The sequence below is a fragment of the Cebus imitator genome, unplaced genomic scaffold (assembly GCF_001604975.1).
Source record: "Cebus imitator isolate Cc_AM_T3 unplaced genomic scaffold, Cebus_imitator-1.0 Scaffold132, whole genome shotgun sequence".
NCBI classification, from domain to species: domain Eukaryota; kingdom Metazoa; phylum Chordata; class Mammalia; order Primates; family Cebidae; genus Cebus; species Cebus imitator.
In genome coordinates, this window is record NW_016107447.1 from 5,215,991 (window position 1) to 5,232,103 (window position 16,113).

The 16,113-nt window shown below is 47.8% G+C and overlaps 1 protein-coding gene across 1 annotated transcript in view; it reads right to left on the reverse strand.

The window, feature by feature from the left end:
- Positions 1–3,738: 3,738 nt before the first annotated feature.
- PTGIS (prostaglandin I2 synthase) overlaps positions 3,739–16,113 on the reverse strand; it is a 57,469-nt gene continuing 45,094 nt past the window's right edge. The window contains exons 7-10 of the mRNA XM_017541395.2: positions 11,677–11,845; positions 10,537–10,718; positions 8,504–8,655; positions 3,739–5,247 (exon numbers count right to left, since the gene is read on the reverse strand). Coding sequence (XP_017396884.1) covers positions 5,103–5,247; positions 8,504–8,655; positions 10,537–10,718; positions 11,677–11,845 — 648 coding nt within the window. The 3' untranslated portion in view covers positions 3,739–5,102. The remainder of the gene's footprint in view (positions 5,248–8,503; positions 8,656–10,536; positions 10,719–11,676; positions 11,846–16,113) is intronic.

Sequence of the window (16,113 nt, forward strand, 5' to 3'; positions counted from 1 at the left end):
AAAAAAAAAAAAAAAAAGAAAGAAAGAAAAGAAAAGAAAAGAAAAAAGCCTGACGTATTGAATGCCTGCAGTCTTGAATGAAAGCATGCTAATGTATAACATGTTGCTAAGTTACTGCGAGAAGTCTGTCACTCACTGCCAAATCCAGTCCCACCTGATATGCCTCCATGACCTCCTCCTCACAGATGAGGAAACTGATGTGAGAGACATCTGCCCTGGGACATTATTTCTATACAAAGAATTGATATAAAAAACAAATTTCCCTTTTTATTTTTCCCAAGGCTTATTTAATCCATTTCACCTCTTCTGTTTTATATTAAAACAAACGCACACATTCTGGGGAGGGACGAAGAACATCCAGTGAATTTTAAAGAAAGCTTTTGCGTTGTCCGCTTGTTACCAAGGTCTGCCCCAAGGTCCTCTAATGCAGCTGTCCCCTACCTTTTTGGCACCAGGGACTGATTTCATAGAAGATAATTTTTTCACGGACCCAGGTGTGGAGGAGAGGATGATTTCAGGATGGTTCAAGTGCATTACATTTATTGTGCACTTTAATTATATTATTATTACATTGCTTAAAATAGTGAAATTATACAACCCACCATATGTAGAATCAGTGGGAGCCCTGAGCTTGTTTTCCTGCAACAAGACGATCCCATCTGGGGGTGATGGGAGACAGAGACAGATCATCAGGCATTAGATTCTCATAAGGAGCGCGCAGGCGAGATCCCCCGCATGCGCAGTTCACAACAGGGTTGGGCTCCTATGAGAATCTAGTACCACTGTGAGGCGGAGCTCAGGCGGTCCTGCGAGCGATGGGGAGTGGCTGTAAATACAGGAGAAGCTTTGCTCACTCGTCATTCACCTCCTGCTGTGCAGCGCAGTTCCTAACAGGCCAAGGACCTGTACTGATCTGTGGCCCAGGGGTTGTGGTTGTGGACCCCTGCTCTAATGGGTACCCAGTCCCTCTGCTGCCAGCAAGAGGACCACTGAAAGAAAGATCCTGAACACTGTCTCAGGCAGCAGAGGAGCCTGCATTTGAATCCCAGATCTACTACTTCTTAGCCACGTGGTCTTGGGCAAACCAGTTCACCTCTCTGAGCCTCAGTTTCTTCCTCTGTAAAAATGAGGATACTCATGTATGCCTTGGAGGGTAGGTAAAGGTGTGACTCGATTCTGTCTGTGAGCGGCCCGGGCCCAGAACAAGGCACAGAGTAGATGCTCTTGTTCCTGTCCCAGGAGCTGACCTCACCATTCCAGGCACAGCCAGTGGCCTCTGTCAGAATCACACTCAGAGACAGTTCCACAAACAAGATGGTTTAATAGATTTCAGCATGTTTCCACTTGACAATGTTATATGAAAATAGAATCTTTATTAAAATAGCAAAGCACAACAATCACTGCTACTCAGGAAACACTGTCTTTATTGTTCTGAATGATCAAAATCAATGACTTTGGGCAAGACCTGTGAACTCTCGGAGCCTGTTTCTCCCTCTGGAGGACAGGCAGGTAGGACATTGCCAGCTCCCTGTGGGTGGGAGCCACTGGTGGGAGGAGATGGCATCACACAGGAGAGGCCTGTGTGATGAGCAACTAACTCCTCCTTCTGTCCCTGGAGAAGGTCAGGGAGATGCCAGGTGGCCTTAAGGCAAGGCTATCACTGGCTTATCTCGTTTTGTAACAGAGAAGAGACAGCTCTGAGCCTTGGCCAACCAGCACGGAGCCCCCTCCCCAGTGAATTTATTTTTCACGTCACTTTCTATTTTTGGCAGCGAGTGATACATGTTATCCACTATCGGCAGCAACAGAAAAGTTCCTTTTTAAAACAAATTTAAATTTAAAAAGCGAGTCTGTTTAAAGGAGAATATTTGGTAAACAACAATATTAAAATATAGCAAACAATAGTAATAATAATCATAATGGTAAGGAAACACTTCATTAGGTCAACTCAAGAGTATTTCATTTTTGCCACTGAGTTTTAAAAAGAAAGAATATTCCTTACATATGTCCAGTAATTTTGATTCTTTTTTGGCGGGGGGTGGGGGGGGTATAGTCTTGCTCTGTTGCCCAGGCTGGAGTGCAGTGGTGCAATCACGGCTCACCACAACCTCTGACTCCTGGATTCAAGTGATTCTTCCGCCTCAGCCTCCTAAGTAGCTGGGACTACAGGCACGTGCCACCATGCCCAGCTAATATTTGTATTTTTAGTAGAGACGGGATTTCACTGTGTTGGCCAGGCTGGTCTCAAACTCCTGACCTTGTCATTCTCCTGCCTTGGTCTCCCAAAGTGCTGGGATTATAGGCTTGAGCCACAGCGCCGGGCCAGCAATTTTTATTAAGCAAAGGATGAAGAAATACAATGGCATCCACGTACCCTCCTAACTAGCACGTAGCAGGTAGCTAACCCACTCATCTCTCCCTCTTTTCTTTCTGGCTTATATTTTTTTAAAAGAGAAAAAGAGAGAAAGAAAAATAATGATTAAAACAAGGGCAGCTTTAAATCATCAACTCCTGAGCTGCACTTCAGTATCTCAGGTAACCGCTGGAGCTGCCTTGTAGGAGCAGGTCTTTTCCTTGAGTGTAATTCACTAATGATCGTGGCTTCAAGGAGGTGCGACCTTTAAAGAGAATTGGCCCTTCTGTGAAGGCAGGTGAGAATCTAGTCTCAGTGACAACCCAGCCTGATTTGGAAGGGGGAAGTCATAAGGGTTTTCCCCCAGCACACCAGGGTTGCAGCCTGCGCAAGACCTTCCACAGCTATTTCTGCCGGCTTGCTTCCTTCCCTTCCCAGCCACGATGAGGCAGCTGAGGGTTGCCAGGGAAACCGGCTCTGTCCTCCCACTGGAGGCTGCCAGCTCTGATTTCCCGCAGAGTTAAGAAGGAGGCGGCAGCGGGGGTCACCCAGGCGTGAAGATGGGTTTCCCTGGGGATATCCCGCCTCCTGCCAATCACAGTGTCTCTCTGGGAATCCTGGGGGTGCCTGGAGGCTGAGGCCCAGGGAAGCCCCCAAACCCCAGTGCTGCTCTGAGAAGAGACTAGGCTCTGGGACATTCAGAAGTCTGGGGTTCTTTTCTCTCCCTCCAGCTAAAGCTAGAGGGACCTCATCATGTGACTTACAAGATGTCCCTCATGTTTAGGTGCCTCTGGTTCTGTCAGCTCTCTGTAGTTGAGAAGAATTGCCCCATTACCATCCCCCTTGAGCCCAAGGAACAGGAGTTGCCCATCCAGCATTTGCTCCCAGGACAGTCAATCTGCCTGCGGAGTTCTACAGCTTATGAGCTAGAACTCATAATGAGCTAGAACTTGCGGCCCCGGCAAGTCATCTCTCCTCTCGGTTTTCTCATCTACAAAGCAGGCACAGCCCTCCTTCTCTTCACAGAAATGCTGTGTTTCTAGAAATACTGCCAAAAGGGCCTATCGCAGGCATGTGAAGGGTCTCAATAAACAGGACCTAATATTAATATAAGTATTAAGCATCTAAAAAAGGTTTGTAGGCCATTCTCCTCTTTAAGCTGTATTTTATTTTATTTATTGAGTCAGCGTCTCATTCTGTTGCCCAGGCTGGAGTGCCATGGAACAATCTCAGCTCGCTGCAACCTCCACCTCCTGGGTTCAAGTGACACTTGTGCCTCAGCCTCCTGAGTAGCTGGGATTACAGGCATGCTCCACCACACCTGGCTAATTTTTGTATTTTTAGTAGAGATGGGGTTTCACCATGTTGACCAGGCTGGTCTTGAACTCCTGGCCTCAAGTGATCCGCCCACCTCAGCCTCCCAAAGTGCTGGAATTACAGGCATGAGCCGCCATGCCTGGCATAGGCTTTTTGTTCTAAAGCTGGGGCAAAGGCAAGTTTTCATCACTGATACATTTGTTCAAAGGGTGGTGCACTTGGGCTGGGTTGGACCAATTAGCTGGTCCCCGCCACCTCTTGTAATGTCACTTCTAAGAGTTAGAGCAGGGTCTCACACTCAGATGCCTTCAGGGCCAGGAGGCACTGTGAATGCAGAAGCAGACTCGGTCAGAACCGCAGTGAAGCAGAGAGCTCGTGTCCTGCATAAGGGAGGCGGCTGCCATTCGGCTCTGGCCAACAGTTACCCACATCTTTGGTAATGTGAGCCCAGTGTGGTCAGATATACCATGTTTCCAAGAGAAGCTGGACATTTTCAATGAACTCTCCCAAAGATGATAACAACTAAGGTAATTTTTTTTAAGTGCAGTCTAAACAAAGCACATCTGCAGACTGGATCGTGACCACAGTTTGGGCTTCTGCACTAGAATGCATGAGATCAGCACCTTCTGTTTTGGTTTGAACAGTCTAAGGAGTCCTGGGTGGCTTCTTCCAGCCATCTCGTCTGGGCTGTGTCTTCCTTAGCTCCCTACCTGAGTGCTGACACTGAAAAAACCCATCCCATCTGGTGCCTGTCACTCTAGAACAGAAAACTCCACTCCTCAGAGCCCCATGTTTGGAAGGTGCCCCTGTTCTGTACCCAGAATGCATCATTCTTGGGAAAGCTCTCCTGCATTTTCTCAACTAGTGTGAGCAATGAGGGAACTGTCTGGTAAATGGGGCATCCAGGGAAGCAGATATTCTAAGGGACTCCTTTGGCTTTAGCTGGTTTAAGGATAATTGGGGGACTGACTGCTGAATGACATCAATGGACACACTGCTAGGTCCTGAGTGGCCTTTCTGTGGCAAGTATCTGCTTTGACTGGATAAGGCCTGGACCATGATAGCTGATAGGAACAGGGAAGGTGGCCCTCTGGGAGATGGGGGAAGAGCAGTAAGGACTCCTTCTGCCTTGTCTGTCTTCACAGCGCCTCCTGGCCCTGAAGAAATCTGAATGATGAATGAGGTGAGTTGGGAGCAGAAAAGGCCTGATTTTGGAAAGAAAACTTTGCAGCAGATAATCCATAGAGCTTTGGATGTCTTTTCTTTGTTCATTGTCTCTTGGCTTTTCCCTCCCCTGGACCCAGCCTTCTGGGAGAAAAGCAGGGAAGTGGTAATGCTGGCCCCTGCACCCAGGCCAACTGCGCATGCAGAAAGCTGGGAGGCTGGGGCAGGCTGGGCAGAGGCAAGCGCGGGGATCCGTCTGCTCCCTGTGTCACGGCCGGATGCGGTAGCGGATGGGCACGTCATGTTCCGGCTGCATTAGACCGAAGCCGTACCTGCTGAGGTCAAACTCAGGGATTTCCACATCTGCGTTGATCAGCTCCAGGTCCAAGTGCACCAGCACGAGGAATACAAATCTGCAGAGAGATGGCATGGAAGGTGTGAGGAAGAGGGGCAGGGTGGGGTGCTATCAGGAATAAGGCAGGGAAGCCATGGCTGCCTCCTGAGTCTGACTTCAACTTTGGGAAAAGCGAGAACAGAGGAACAAGGAAGCAGAACAAAGGCATTTGCTGCTCACCACGTTTGCTGCTCACTGCATTTGCCAGCCCCCTGTAAGGTCAGGCAGGCCCGTGGATGAGTTCCGGTGAGTGGACTGTGTGCAGAAGTGGCCTGTGTTATTCCTGTGTCAAAGCATTCATGAGCCAGTGTGTGGCTCTCCAGCTGTCCCTCCTGCCTAGCAGCCATGCAGGCTTCACCTTGAGATAGCGGAGCCAGAAGAGGAAAAGAGCCTGGCCCGAGGCTCTGCACAGAGTGGGGAAGCCCCCAAACCCACAGCTGATACCGTGAGTGGAACTAAACCCCTGTTGGTAAAAGCCACTGAGGCTCAGCAGGTGCAGAGCTGAGCCTATGCTGATTAACATAGACTCCTCTGGATCCTTCAGCCCACACCCTTCTCTGCCTTTCTGCAAACTCCTGGAACCCTCACTGTCTATCCTGGCCAGGGCTGCTGCTCTTAGGTGGCTTTGTGAGGTTAGAAACAGGCACCGCTCTCCCAAGACATTTTACTGCCATCTCTGAAAACATTGTCCTGATAGACCAGCTTTGCAAGAACAATTGCTCTCTACTGCCATCTTCTGGGAAAACTGTCATAATAAATATTCAAAGCTGCCATGCCTATGATGTAATCAGTGCCCCCATAAATGTGGAGTCAGCCCTACAGATGTCAGCGGTTGCTGCCTGTCTGCCCCATCTTACCACTGCCTGTGTTCATAAGGGTCAGAGAATATCTTATGACTCTTTTTCCCACCATTATTCCCTACCCAGACCCAGGTGCCCGATGCAGGACTGAGCACATGGCGGGGATTCTTTTATCTTACGGAAGGAGTGAAGAAGGGGAAGATGAGGAGAGAGGGAAGTTAACACTCTGGAAAGAAGACCTGGGCTATGCCGCTTATGGGGATGTGGCCCTCGCCAAGTTCCTTCTCACTCTGGGTCTCGGTTCTCCCATCTGGTCAAAGAGGGGAAAGACAGGATGAGTCTCTTCCAGCTCTGAGGCTGTAGAATACTAGAGGGTGAGTTTCTATGGGATGGCAGTTTTGTGCTAACCCCTGGATTTGAACCTGGTACCTCCACTTCCCGGGAACATGACCATAGCAAATGGGCTACCTGTCGAGACTCAGTTTTAGATGGACCAGCAGGGTTGTCATGACAATTCAGTGAGATAAAAATAACAACAAATTAGCTAATTTATTGGAACACTGTATGCTACGCACCAGCTAAGCATTTAGGATCTATTGTCTCTTTTTATCTGTCCAAAAACTTGATGAAATAGGAATGCCAGTTGGTTCTGCTCTAATACTTGTTTTGAACAGGTGAATTTGTTCCAATAGGATTGATATATTAGGGCACAATTTGAGTATAATGCGAGTTTCACATTTGCTCATATGCAATTTCACTTGTGAGAAACATGAGATGAATACAAAAAACTGTACTCAGCTGAACCCTGGCTGTGCAGAAATCCATAAAACATACACACGCATACAGCTAAGCATCAATCTACAGCCAGTTACGACAGCACTTAACACAGTTCTTAGCCATGTAACATGCATAAAACTTTACTACCATTTTTTACTGGGTTCTTCTTTCTTTTTTTTTTTAATATGTCACTGATGAGGTTTTTGAGTGTTGGGCCCAGTCCCTTTTTTCCTCTAATCCCTAGTTTTGTTTGTTTGTTTGTTTGTTTGTTTGTTTGTTTTGAGACAGAGTCTCACTCTGTCACCCAGGCTGGAGTGCAATGGTGCGATCTCAGCTCACTGCAACCTCCATCCCTGGGGTTAAAGAGATTCTCCTGCCTCAGCCTCCTGAGTAGCTGGGATTACAAGCATGCTCCACCACACCTGGCTAATTTTTGTATTTTTAGTAGAGATGTGGTTTCACCATGTTGGCCAGGCTGGTCTCAAACTCCTGACCTCAAATGATCCGCCCACCTTGGCCTCCCAAAATGCTGGGATTACGGGCATAAATCCCTGCAGTTTTTGTTGCATGATTTCATACAGCAAAGTGATTTTTAGGAACGCATATGAACTCTATTATGCTCAGGATCAACTCCATTTTCTTGAGAAAACTGAGGCCAAAGGTTAATATAATGTGCCCATTCACTTAGCATAATGCATGCACATTAATAATAATTATGATAATAATTAACATTTATCAAATGCCTACAATGAGCCAGGCAGTGGGCTAAGAACTTGGAAAGATCCAACTCATTTATCCTGATACCCCTGGGGTGCAGTTATAATCAGAACCCTTGTTTTACAGTTGAGGAAACAGAGGCTCAGAAGGTCGCCCAGCTTATGATTGCACAGGGGCTGGACAGGAGGACAGGGCAGATGTAATAACCCTGGTCCAATCTGTCTGTGAACTTGGTGGCCAAGGCTCCTGGGGTTCAGGGGAGATAATTTATGAGGCTCTCAGCTCCCACAGGCATTAAAATAACCAAGCGGGAACAGTGAAGTTCGGTCAGTTCCTAACACGAGGTTCTGAACACACAGCAGCAGCTGTAGACGGACAGCTACGGTCAGCTGAAAGGAATGTCCAGTATTTGGAATTCGGACACCAGTCTTGGAGGGAAGAACCTGCTGCCAGATCTGATTATTTCAAAAGAAATCCAAAATCTGGCTTTTTTTTTTTTTTGAGACGGAATCTCACTCTGTCGCCCAGGCTGCAGTGCAGTGGCATGATCTCGGCTCACTGCAACCTCTGCTTCTGGAATTCAAGCAATTCTCCTGCCTCAGTCTCCCAAGTAGCTGGGACTACATATGCCCACCACCACACCCAGCCAATTTTTGTATTATTTAGTAGAGACGGGGTTTCACCATATTGGCCAGGCTGGTTTTGAACACCTGACCTGCCCACCTCAGCTTCCCAAAGTGCTGGGATTTCAGGCGTGAGCCACTGCGCTCAGGGTCTGAAATCTGGCTTTTTAAAGTAAGCTCTTCTGATTTTTAAAAGCGCATAGTTGAAAAACCACAAATAAATGATGGCTCACAGGCTGTCTGTGTGGAGCCTCTGCCAAACCATTCTCTTGGCTGACCCCTCAGTCCCAGGAGAGAAGGGCGCGTGCCAACCAGGCAGTCAGGAGCCACCCTGGCCCCACCCTGGCCCCCCACTTACTGTTTGATGCTGTTGACTGCGTAACTCCTCCCCAGGCAGTGATTGTGCCCCGCCCCCCAGGGCATGTTGTAATTCTTCAGCCGTTTCCCATCCTTGTAAAAGTCTTTCTTCTCTGATCCGTCAGGGTTCAGGAATCGGTTGTATTTAAATACCTGAAATAGGAAGAAGGTCCATTTCTGACCCCACTCCCAGAAAAAGACTGCACCAAGAAAATGTATGAGGATCTTCATGACAGTCATGTTTGTAAGAGGGAGAAACTGGAAACCATATAGAGGTCAATTGATAGGAGATTGGTTAAAAAATTATGGCGAAAGGTTTGTGTATACTGACATGGAAAGAATTTCTACAATTGGTTGTTGAGAGAGAAAAGCACGTTTTAGAATAGTATGCACTGTATGATCCTATACACACACCGACCTTTTCATGGCATGTGAATGTGCTCTGTGTATGCCTGTAAAGCCATGAAAACAATTCACAAGGCACACTTCAAACCACGGTTAGAGAACTTTGTAGAACCGGAGAAGAAGGGAAATATATATTTTTTACTTTTAAGTATGTATTTCTCCATATTTCTTTATACTTTATGATAAGTATATATTACTTTTTTAATGTAAAATAAAAGAAATTTAAATAATTTTTTAAAAGAAAGTGCCAGTTTCCTTTGGTTACATTGCACAGTGGTAAGGCAAGGATTGTACCTGAGCACAGAGCTTGGTGTGGAGTAGCTGCTGACTGAAAGATGGGTGGAAGGATAGGTGAATGGACCAGTGGATAGACTAAGAGATGGAAATGTGGATGGAACAATGGATGAATGGAGGGATGGATGAATGGATGGGTAGATGGGGTGGATGGATGGATGGGTATATGGATGAATGAATGGGTAGACTGACGGATGGGCGGATAAATGAATGAATGGATGAATGGAAAAATGGATGGAAGGATGAGTAGATAGGTGGATAGATAGATGGATGCGTGGATAAGTAGAAGAATGGGTGGATGAATATATGAGTGAGTGAGTAGATAAATGAGTGGGTGGATGGATAAATGAGTAGATGAATGGACAGATGGATGGATAGATGGATGAATTCACAGGTAGGTGGGCGGATGAAAGGGTAGCTTGGGGGGTGAATGGATGGATGGATGGATGGGTGGATGGGTGGATGGATGGATGGGTGGATGGGTGGATGGATGGATGGATAGATGGGTGGTTGGGTGGATGGATGGGTGTATGCATAGATTAATGGATGGATGGTGAGTTTGTGGATGGATGAATGGATAGATGGATATATGGGTAGATGGGTGGATGGATGGATAGAAGAGTAGATGGGTGCTGGATGGACAAATGAATGGGTAGATGGGTGAATGAAAGGGTAAATTGGTGGGTGGATGGATGAATGGATGGATAGATGATTGGACAGGTAAACAGGTGAGTGTGTAGATGGATGAATAAATAGATAGATGGATGCATGAGTAGATGGGTAGGCAGATGAATGAACGGATGGATGAGCATGTAGTTTAGAGACTGACACACAGTAAGCACACAATCTGTTAGCAATTGTGAAAGTCTGCTTCATCTCAAAGTCTGGGGAGAGGGAAGTGTTGGGAAACTGACCTTATAACGTTCTGAAATAAGGAAAATGGCTCAGCTATCACAAAGCACTCAGTGTGAATAAACATCCCGTCATGTTCAAGGGTTCCTCAGAGACCCTTGAACATGAGGAGATCTGGGTCTGACTTGAAGAGAAGCTGTGAAGAAAGGTAGGAGCTAGAGAGGTATCAGAAGGCTGGGGAGAGAGGGGGGCCATCAGTATCTGCTTCTGCATGATCCCATTTCATCTTCCTTTCAACCTCATGAGGCAGGTGCTATTATGAGGTCCATTTCACAGGTGAGGAAGCAAACACAGAGAGGTGAAGCAATCTGGGCAATGTCACATAGCAAACAAGGAGGCAGGCTGCCACTCAGATCTGGCTCATCCCAAAGTCATTGATTTTTCTCCCACAGACCCCATATGACCAGGCACCCCTGACATTACCTCTGGGTCTGTGTAGATTTCTGGGTCTCTCTGGGGGCTCAGGAAGGGGAAGAGGAGGAGGCGGTCACCACGTCGCAGGTTGAATTCTCGCCCGTCTGCCATGGGCATGGCCAGGTCCACCACGACCTCACGGGTGATGAAGGGAGCAGCTGTAAGCCTGAGGCTCTCACTCAGCACGCTGTCTGCATGGGGCAGGTGCAAGGAAGGGTCAGCAGGCTGTTCCTTCACCTGCTCATATGCCACCCCCAGCTCTTATTTTACAGAGGAAGATGAAAAGGCTCAGGGAGGGTGCCTGCCTTGCCCACAGTCACACAGCAAGGTGGAAAAGGCCAAATTGATGAGATATAGTCTCCGTGGTCCCTCAGAGACCCTTGAATATGAGGGTATCCAGGTCTGACCCCAGGAGAAGTTGTGAGGGAAGGTGGGAACTAGGAAGATATCAAAGGCTGGGGAGAGAGTGGGGCCATCGATCTCTGTTTCTGCCTGCCCGGCATATATTTCTCTTCTGGAAACGGGTCCCTGATTTTCCTCTAGGGTCCACCCTTCTCTCACTCTCAGGGGTTAGACTGCTGATTCTGTGCTCAACTACTGGGATGGGGCTGTGACTGGCCAATCAGAGCATCCCTCTGAGCCCTGTGATTGGTTCAGGATGGATACATGACCCAAAGAAAGCCAATGAAACACAGTCTTAGGATCCTTGGTGGGACCATTGTAAGAGATGCAGAATCTCACAGAGCCGAGAGGAAGTCAGCCTTGAGCTGCCAATAGCTACTGCCAGCCTGAGACCGCAGGAAACAGTGGGAAACAGGGCTGAGAGGTGGAGAGGAACGGAGTCGTCCTGATGACATTGTTAAAGTGCCTGGGTCTACCTGTGCCTCAGGCCAGTCCTCTGGACTTTTTAGTGACATTTCTCAAAGTGCCTTTTCACCTCAGCCAGTTGAAGTTAGGTTTTCTGTCCCTTGCCTCCTAGCTGAGACTGGAGTATGGAGATGCCAGGTCTGTGAAGACAGGAGGCTCAGGGAGACCCTAGGTTGGAGGACACTGATGGACCCTGGAAGACAGGAGCCCATGTTGGGGAGAGTTTTGGGGTCCACGATGATGCAGCCTTAGGGGCTATCTTGGAGGGTCTGACCATCTCACCAAGCACAGGTGTGCTGTCTAGAACCTTCTGTGGGAGGGTGGTCATCTGCGAGACAGGCTGCTCTGCTGGCCAAAGGATACTCTCGAGCTCTCCGCGGACAGCAGCCAGGGCTTCAGGATTCTTGAGAAGGAAGAGCAGGAGCCAGAAGGCAGCAGGACCCATATTCCCCTGCAAGGAGAAGGGCCCCTGTTATGCCATTTGAGGGCAGAGCTGACTCGTCTCTGCCAGGGACACAGCCCAGGCCAAGACAGAGGGGCCAGTAGGCCTGGGCTCCCACTGCTGCCAAATACCTGGGCATGGCCAGTGTCTATCTCCAGCCTCAGGATGTGTCCAAAACTGCTCTGTGGCCCAAAATACCAACTTCAAGCCCACTCATGGCATCCCTGACTGTGAGCAAAGTCATGAATCCTAGGTCACATAGGTAATCTTCATAGCTAATCAGCAAGACAGTGTCAGTAATAGGAACAGGCTGTCTCAGTTAAGACCGTTAACATCTGAGAATGATCACGTTGTTGGCCCCAATTTTTCACCAATCCCAGAATCCACGCTCCTTACCATGTGACTTCGCTGTTCCTCCCATTAAAGAGCAAGAGGTATTTCCCCCGCCTTTTGAATTTAGGCTCAGCTATGGACTTACTCTGTCCAATAGAAGAGGCAGAATTGACAGAACACCCACTCTACACCTAAGCCGTAGAGACTTTGCGTGTTTCCACTTGCCTGGCAAGCCCAATGATTCCAAGGGGAGAATGAGAGACTCATGGACAGGGCTGAGCTGCCCCACTGAGCCAGACCCACAGGCCCGTGAGTTAAATAAATGCTGAGGGGTATATGCCACTGAGTTGTGAATGTTTGTTACGCAACAATAGCTAACTGGTGCAATATCTAAAGATTTGCTTCCAAATACAATCGTTCTCGATGTAGTTTGGGATTCAAAAGTTCTTTATATGCTTTGTATGTTAAAATTCTATAGTCACTTGAATAAATCTGTGTGTTGTGTACGTATAAAACAAAGCTGCAATCATCATTGATGACTGTGAAAGCTATGAATAAAAATTATTTAAACTTCTTAATAGGTAAACACTTAGGAAAATGGAATTTCTTGCTTCAAGGCTTCAGTCTTAGCTGAACATTTTCATACACATTTTAGCCTCAGCTCTTTGGTATGTGGCTAAAATGTGTACACAGCACCCTTTAGTGATCCAGAGATGGGTGGAATACCAACTAATCTCAATTTGGGGTAAGGTTTTTGTCTGCTGTGACTATCCTATTCAATCATAATAATGGAATATTAAATCATCATTAAATATCATGTTTACCCAGTAATTTCATTACAGACATAATTGCACATGGGCAAAAGGACATATGCACGAAGATAATTATTGCAGTGCTAATATAATAGCAAAAAGCTGGAAACCACCCCCATGTCTATCAAGAGGGGATCAATGAGATAAATGAAGATCCATCCATGGGCTGATGACGCACGAAGTCATTAGGAAGAAGCTGGCTCTGTGTGTACTGATGTGGGACTGAAGCCAAGACACACGGAAGCATGCAAACAGCAAGGAGCAGGGTGGCGGCTCAGCATGCTGCCATTTGTGTGTTTGTTTAAAGAGAAATATACCTGAAGAAGCACAGGCCATTGCTTTTTTTTTTGAGACAGGGTCTCGCTCTGTCACCCAGGCTGGAATCCCGTGGCACAATCATAGCTCACTGCAGCCTTGACCTCCTAGGCTCAAGTGATCCGCCTGCCTTAGCCTCCCAAGGAGCTGGGGCCACAGGCAAGTGATACCCAGCTAAGTTTGTTTTTGTTGGTAGAGATGGGGGTCTTCCTATGTAGCCCAGGCTGATCTCAAACTCCTCCTGGCCTCAAGCAATCCTCCTGCCACAGCCTCCCAAAGCACAGACTATCTCTAAGAGATACCAGAAACTGGTAACTGAGGTTGCCTTGGAGCAGAAGCTGTGAAGACAAGAGCATAGGGCGGAAGGAGACTGACTTTCCTTGCAAATACCCTTTCACACTGTTCAGAATTTTTAAATGGACACATTAATTTTAAATGAAACAGAAGACCCCTAGGCTGGAGTGCAGTGGCATGATTATGGCTCACTGCAGCCTCCACCTCCTGGGTTCAAGTGATCCTCCTACCTCAGCCTCCCAAGTAGCTGAGACTACAAACATGCACCACCATGCCTGGCTAATCTTTCTATTTTTTTGTAAAGATAAGGACTCACTGTTTCCCAGGCTGTATCCAAATGATTTCTATAGTGATGTACAGTGTCATGAGAAATGTTCATGTTACGATATTAAACCAAATAGAAGGTTAGATTGAAACAGCTGCATGATCTTAACCACAGAAGAAAAGCATACAGGGAAAGGCTGGAAAGAAATGCACCAAAGCGTCAATGATGGTGAGACAGATTTTGTCTTCTTTAGGGCCCATGAGGCCATGAGGCCCCACACTCCTCCACTCAATACTTCCATCACGCAGGCGCCATTATTAGGCCTTTTACTGAAAAGGAAACGAAGCACTCCCTGGTCGCTACCCACTGCCCACCATATAATGGAGGCTCACTGTAATTTGTCAAATAAACATCTGTGTCCCTTTAGGCCTGAGTGGAGCCCCAAGACAGCCTGGGAGGTGGGTTGGAAAATCCTTGAACTGAGACCAGACAGAGATGGGTTCAAATCCCAACTCCCTACTTTCTGTGACTGTGGACAGGTCACATCCCCCTTTGGGTCTCAACACTGGGGATAACACTGCCACCTCCTGGGTGACCGCAAGGGTCCAGTGAGGCTAAAGCAATCCCACATGTGCTGCGCCCAGAGTAGGTGCTCAGAAGTGGTCACCCCTTTCCCACCGGCCCCTCCCCTGAATTTGAGAACAAGTCGGGGGAGCCTCGGGCCCTTTCTGAGAGTTCTGTCAGCACCTCAGGTCCAGCTGAGACAGCAAGGTCACTTGCTGTCCATCACTTACGTAGCCAGGCAAATGCGGGTGATAAATAATTCAGCACTGGGTTAGCTCAGCACCAAGGCCATTTGATCTGGCCCAGATGGTCAGATGGGGGCACCACTCGCTAATTACCAAGCAGGCGTGGAACACATGGGTGCTTGGCTATCTCTGCTTGCAGGAAAAAGCTGTAGCAAGTTAAGGAGGTGACCAAGACCACCTTCCACCCAACTGCACAGATGAGAGTGTGAGCGTGCATGTGCGTGCACACAGCCATAAGAGATACTGAATTCGCCACCCTGGAATTTGAGCTCTTGCCCATGGAGCCTTGCCTCTGTTTACTCAGGAAGTTTCTCGTTTGTCCTCATTCCCTCCTACTGCAGCCAAAGGCCATGACCCAGCAGTGTTGCCTCCTGTTCTAGCTTTCCTGTGAATGGCGGTGGCTGACCTCTGGGAGGCACTGCCTGCAGGCCAGAACACACCCTAGGCGACTCGCATGCTCCGTCTTATCACCTCCTGACCACACAGCCCATCGGTGGGAGTGGGGGACACCCATTGCCTGAGTCTGCCCTGCACCTGTAACGGCACCCCGCTTTCCTTCACAGAACCACCTCCTCTTAAACCCAAGTCTGTGTGGGTCATCCAGGGCTGACCCACCTTCCAGACTTCAAGTGTGGCCATGGGACCCAGGCAGAGACACTGAGTGATCCACGCAGAGGGGGCGTGTGAGTTGGCTGGGCCAGTGAGTATCAGGCTTGGGAGCTGTACTGGAATGTAGGGGAAGGGGAGCCCTCCTTCACGGGGATTGCTAAATTACATGGAGCTGCTGGAGGGTATCATAGCCACCCCTCAGGGCAAACCCTCTGAAGATGCAGCCCAGAAGGGAGAGCTGAGGGATGGGGTCACAGATGGTGTTTCTTTTAATTTTTGTGATTTGAAAAATTCCAAGGGAATAAAAGAATATGTGATAACGACGTGTTAGTTTAGGTCATAAATTGTAACAAATGTGCCACTCTGCTGAGGGCACTGGCGATAGAGACGGAGGCGTTGGGAGAAGGGGGATAGGGGAAATCCCTGCACCTTTCCATCAATTTTGCTGTGAACCTAAACCTGCTATAAAAATAGAGTCTATTTAAAACGAACAAAAGCCTTATGCACAGTGTAGGATCCTGGATTGGCTCCTGGAAGAGAAATAGGATATTAGTGGGAAAATGGGGGAAATGGGAATGGACTTTAGTTACGAACAATGTCCCAGTGCTGATTCTTAGTCTTGATGAATGTATTGCGGTTATGTAACATCAGGGAAGGCTGGGTGATACCCATCTGGGAACTCCCTGTACTATCTTTGCAACTTTTTTTTGTTTGTTTGTTTTTTGTTTTGTTTTTTTTGTTTGTTTGTTTTTTGAGACGGAGTTTCACTCTTGTTACCCAGGCTGGAGTGCAATGGCGCAATCTCGGCTCACCGCAACCTCCACCTCCTGGGTTCAGGCA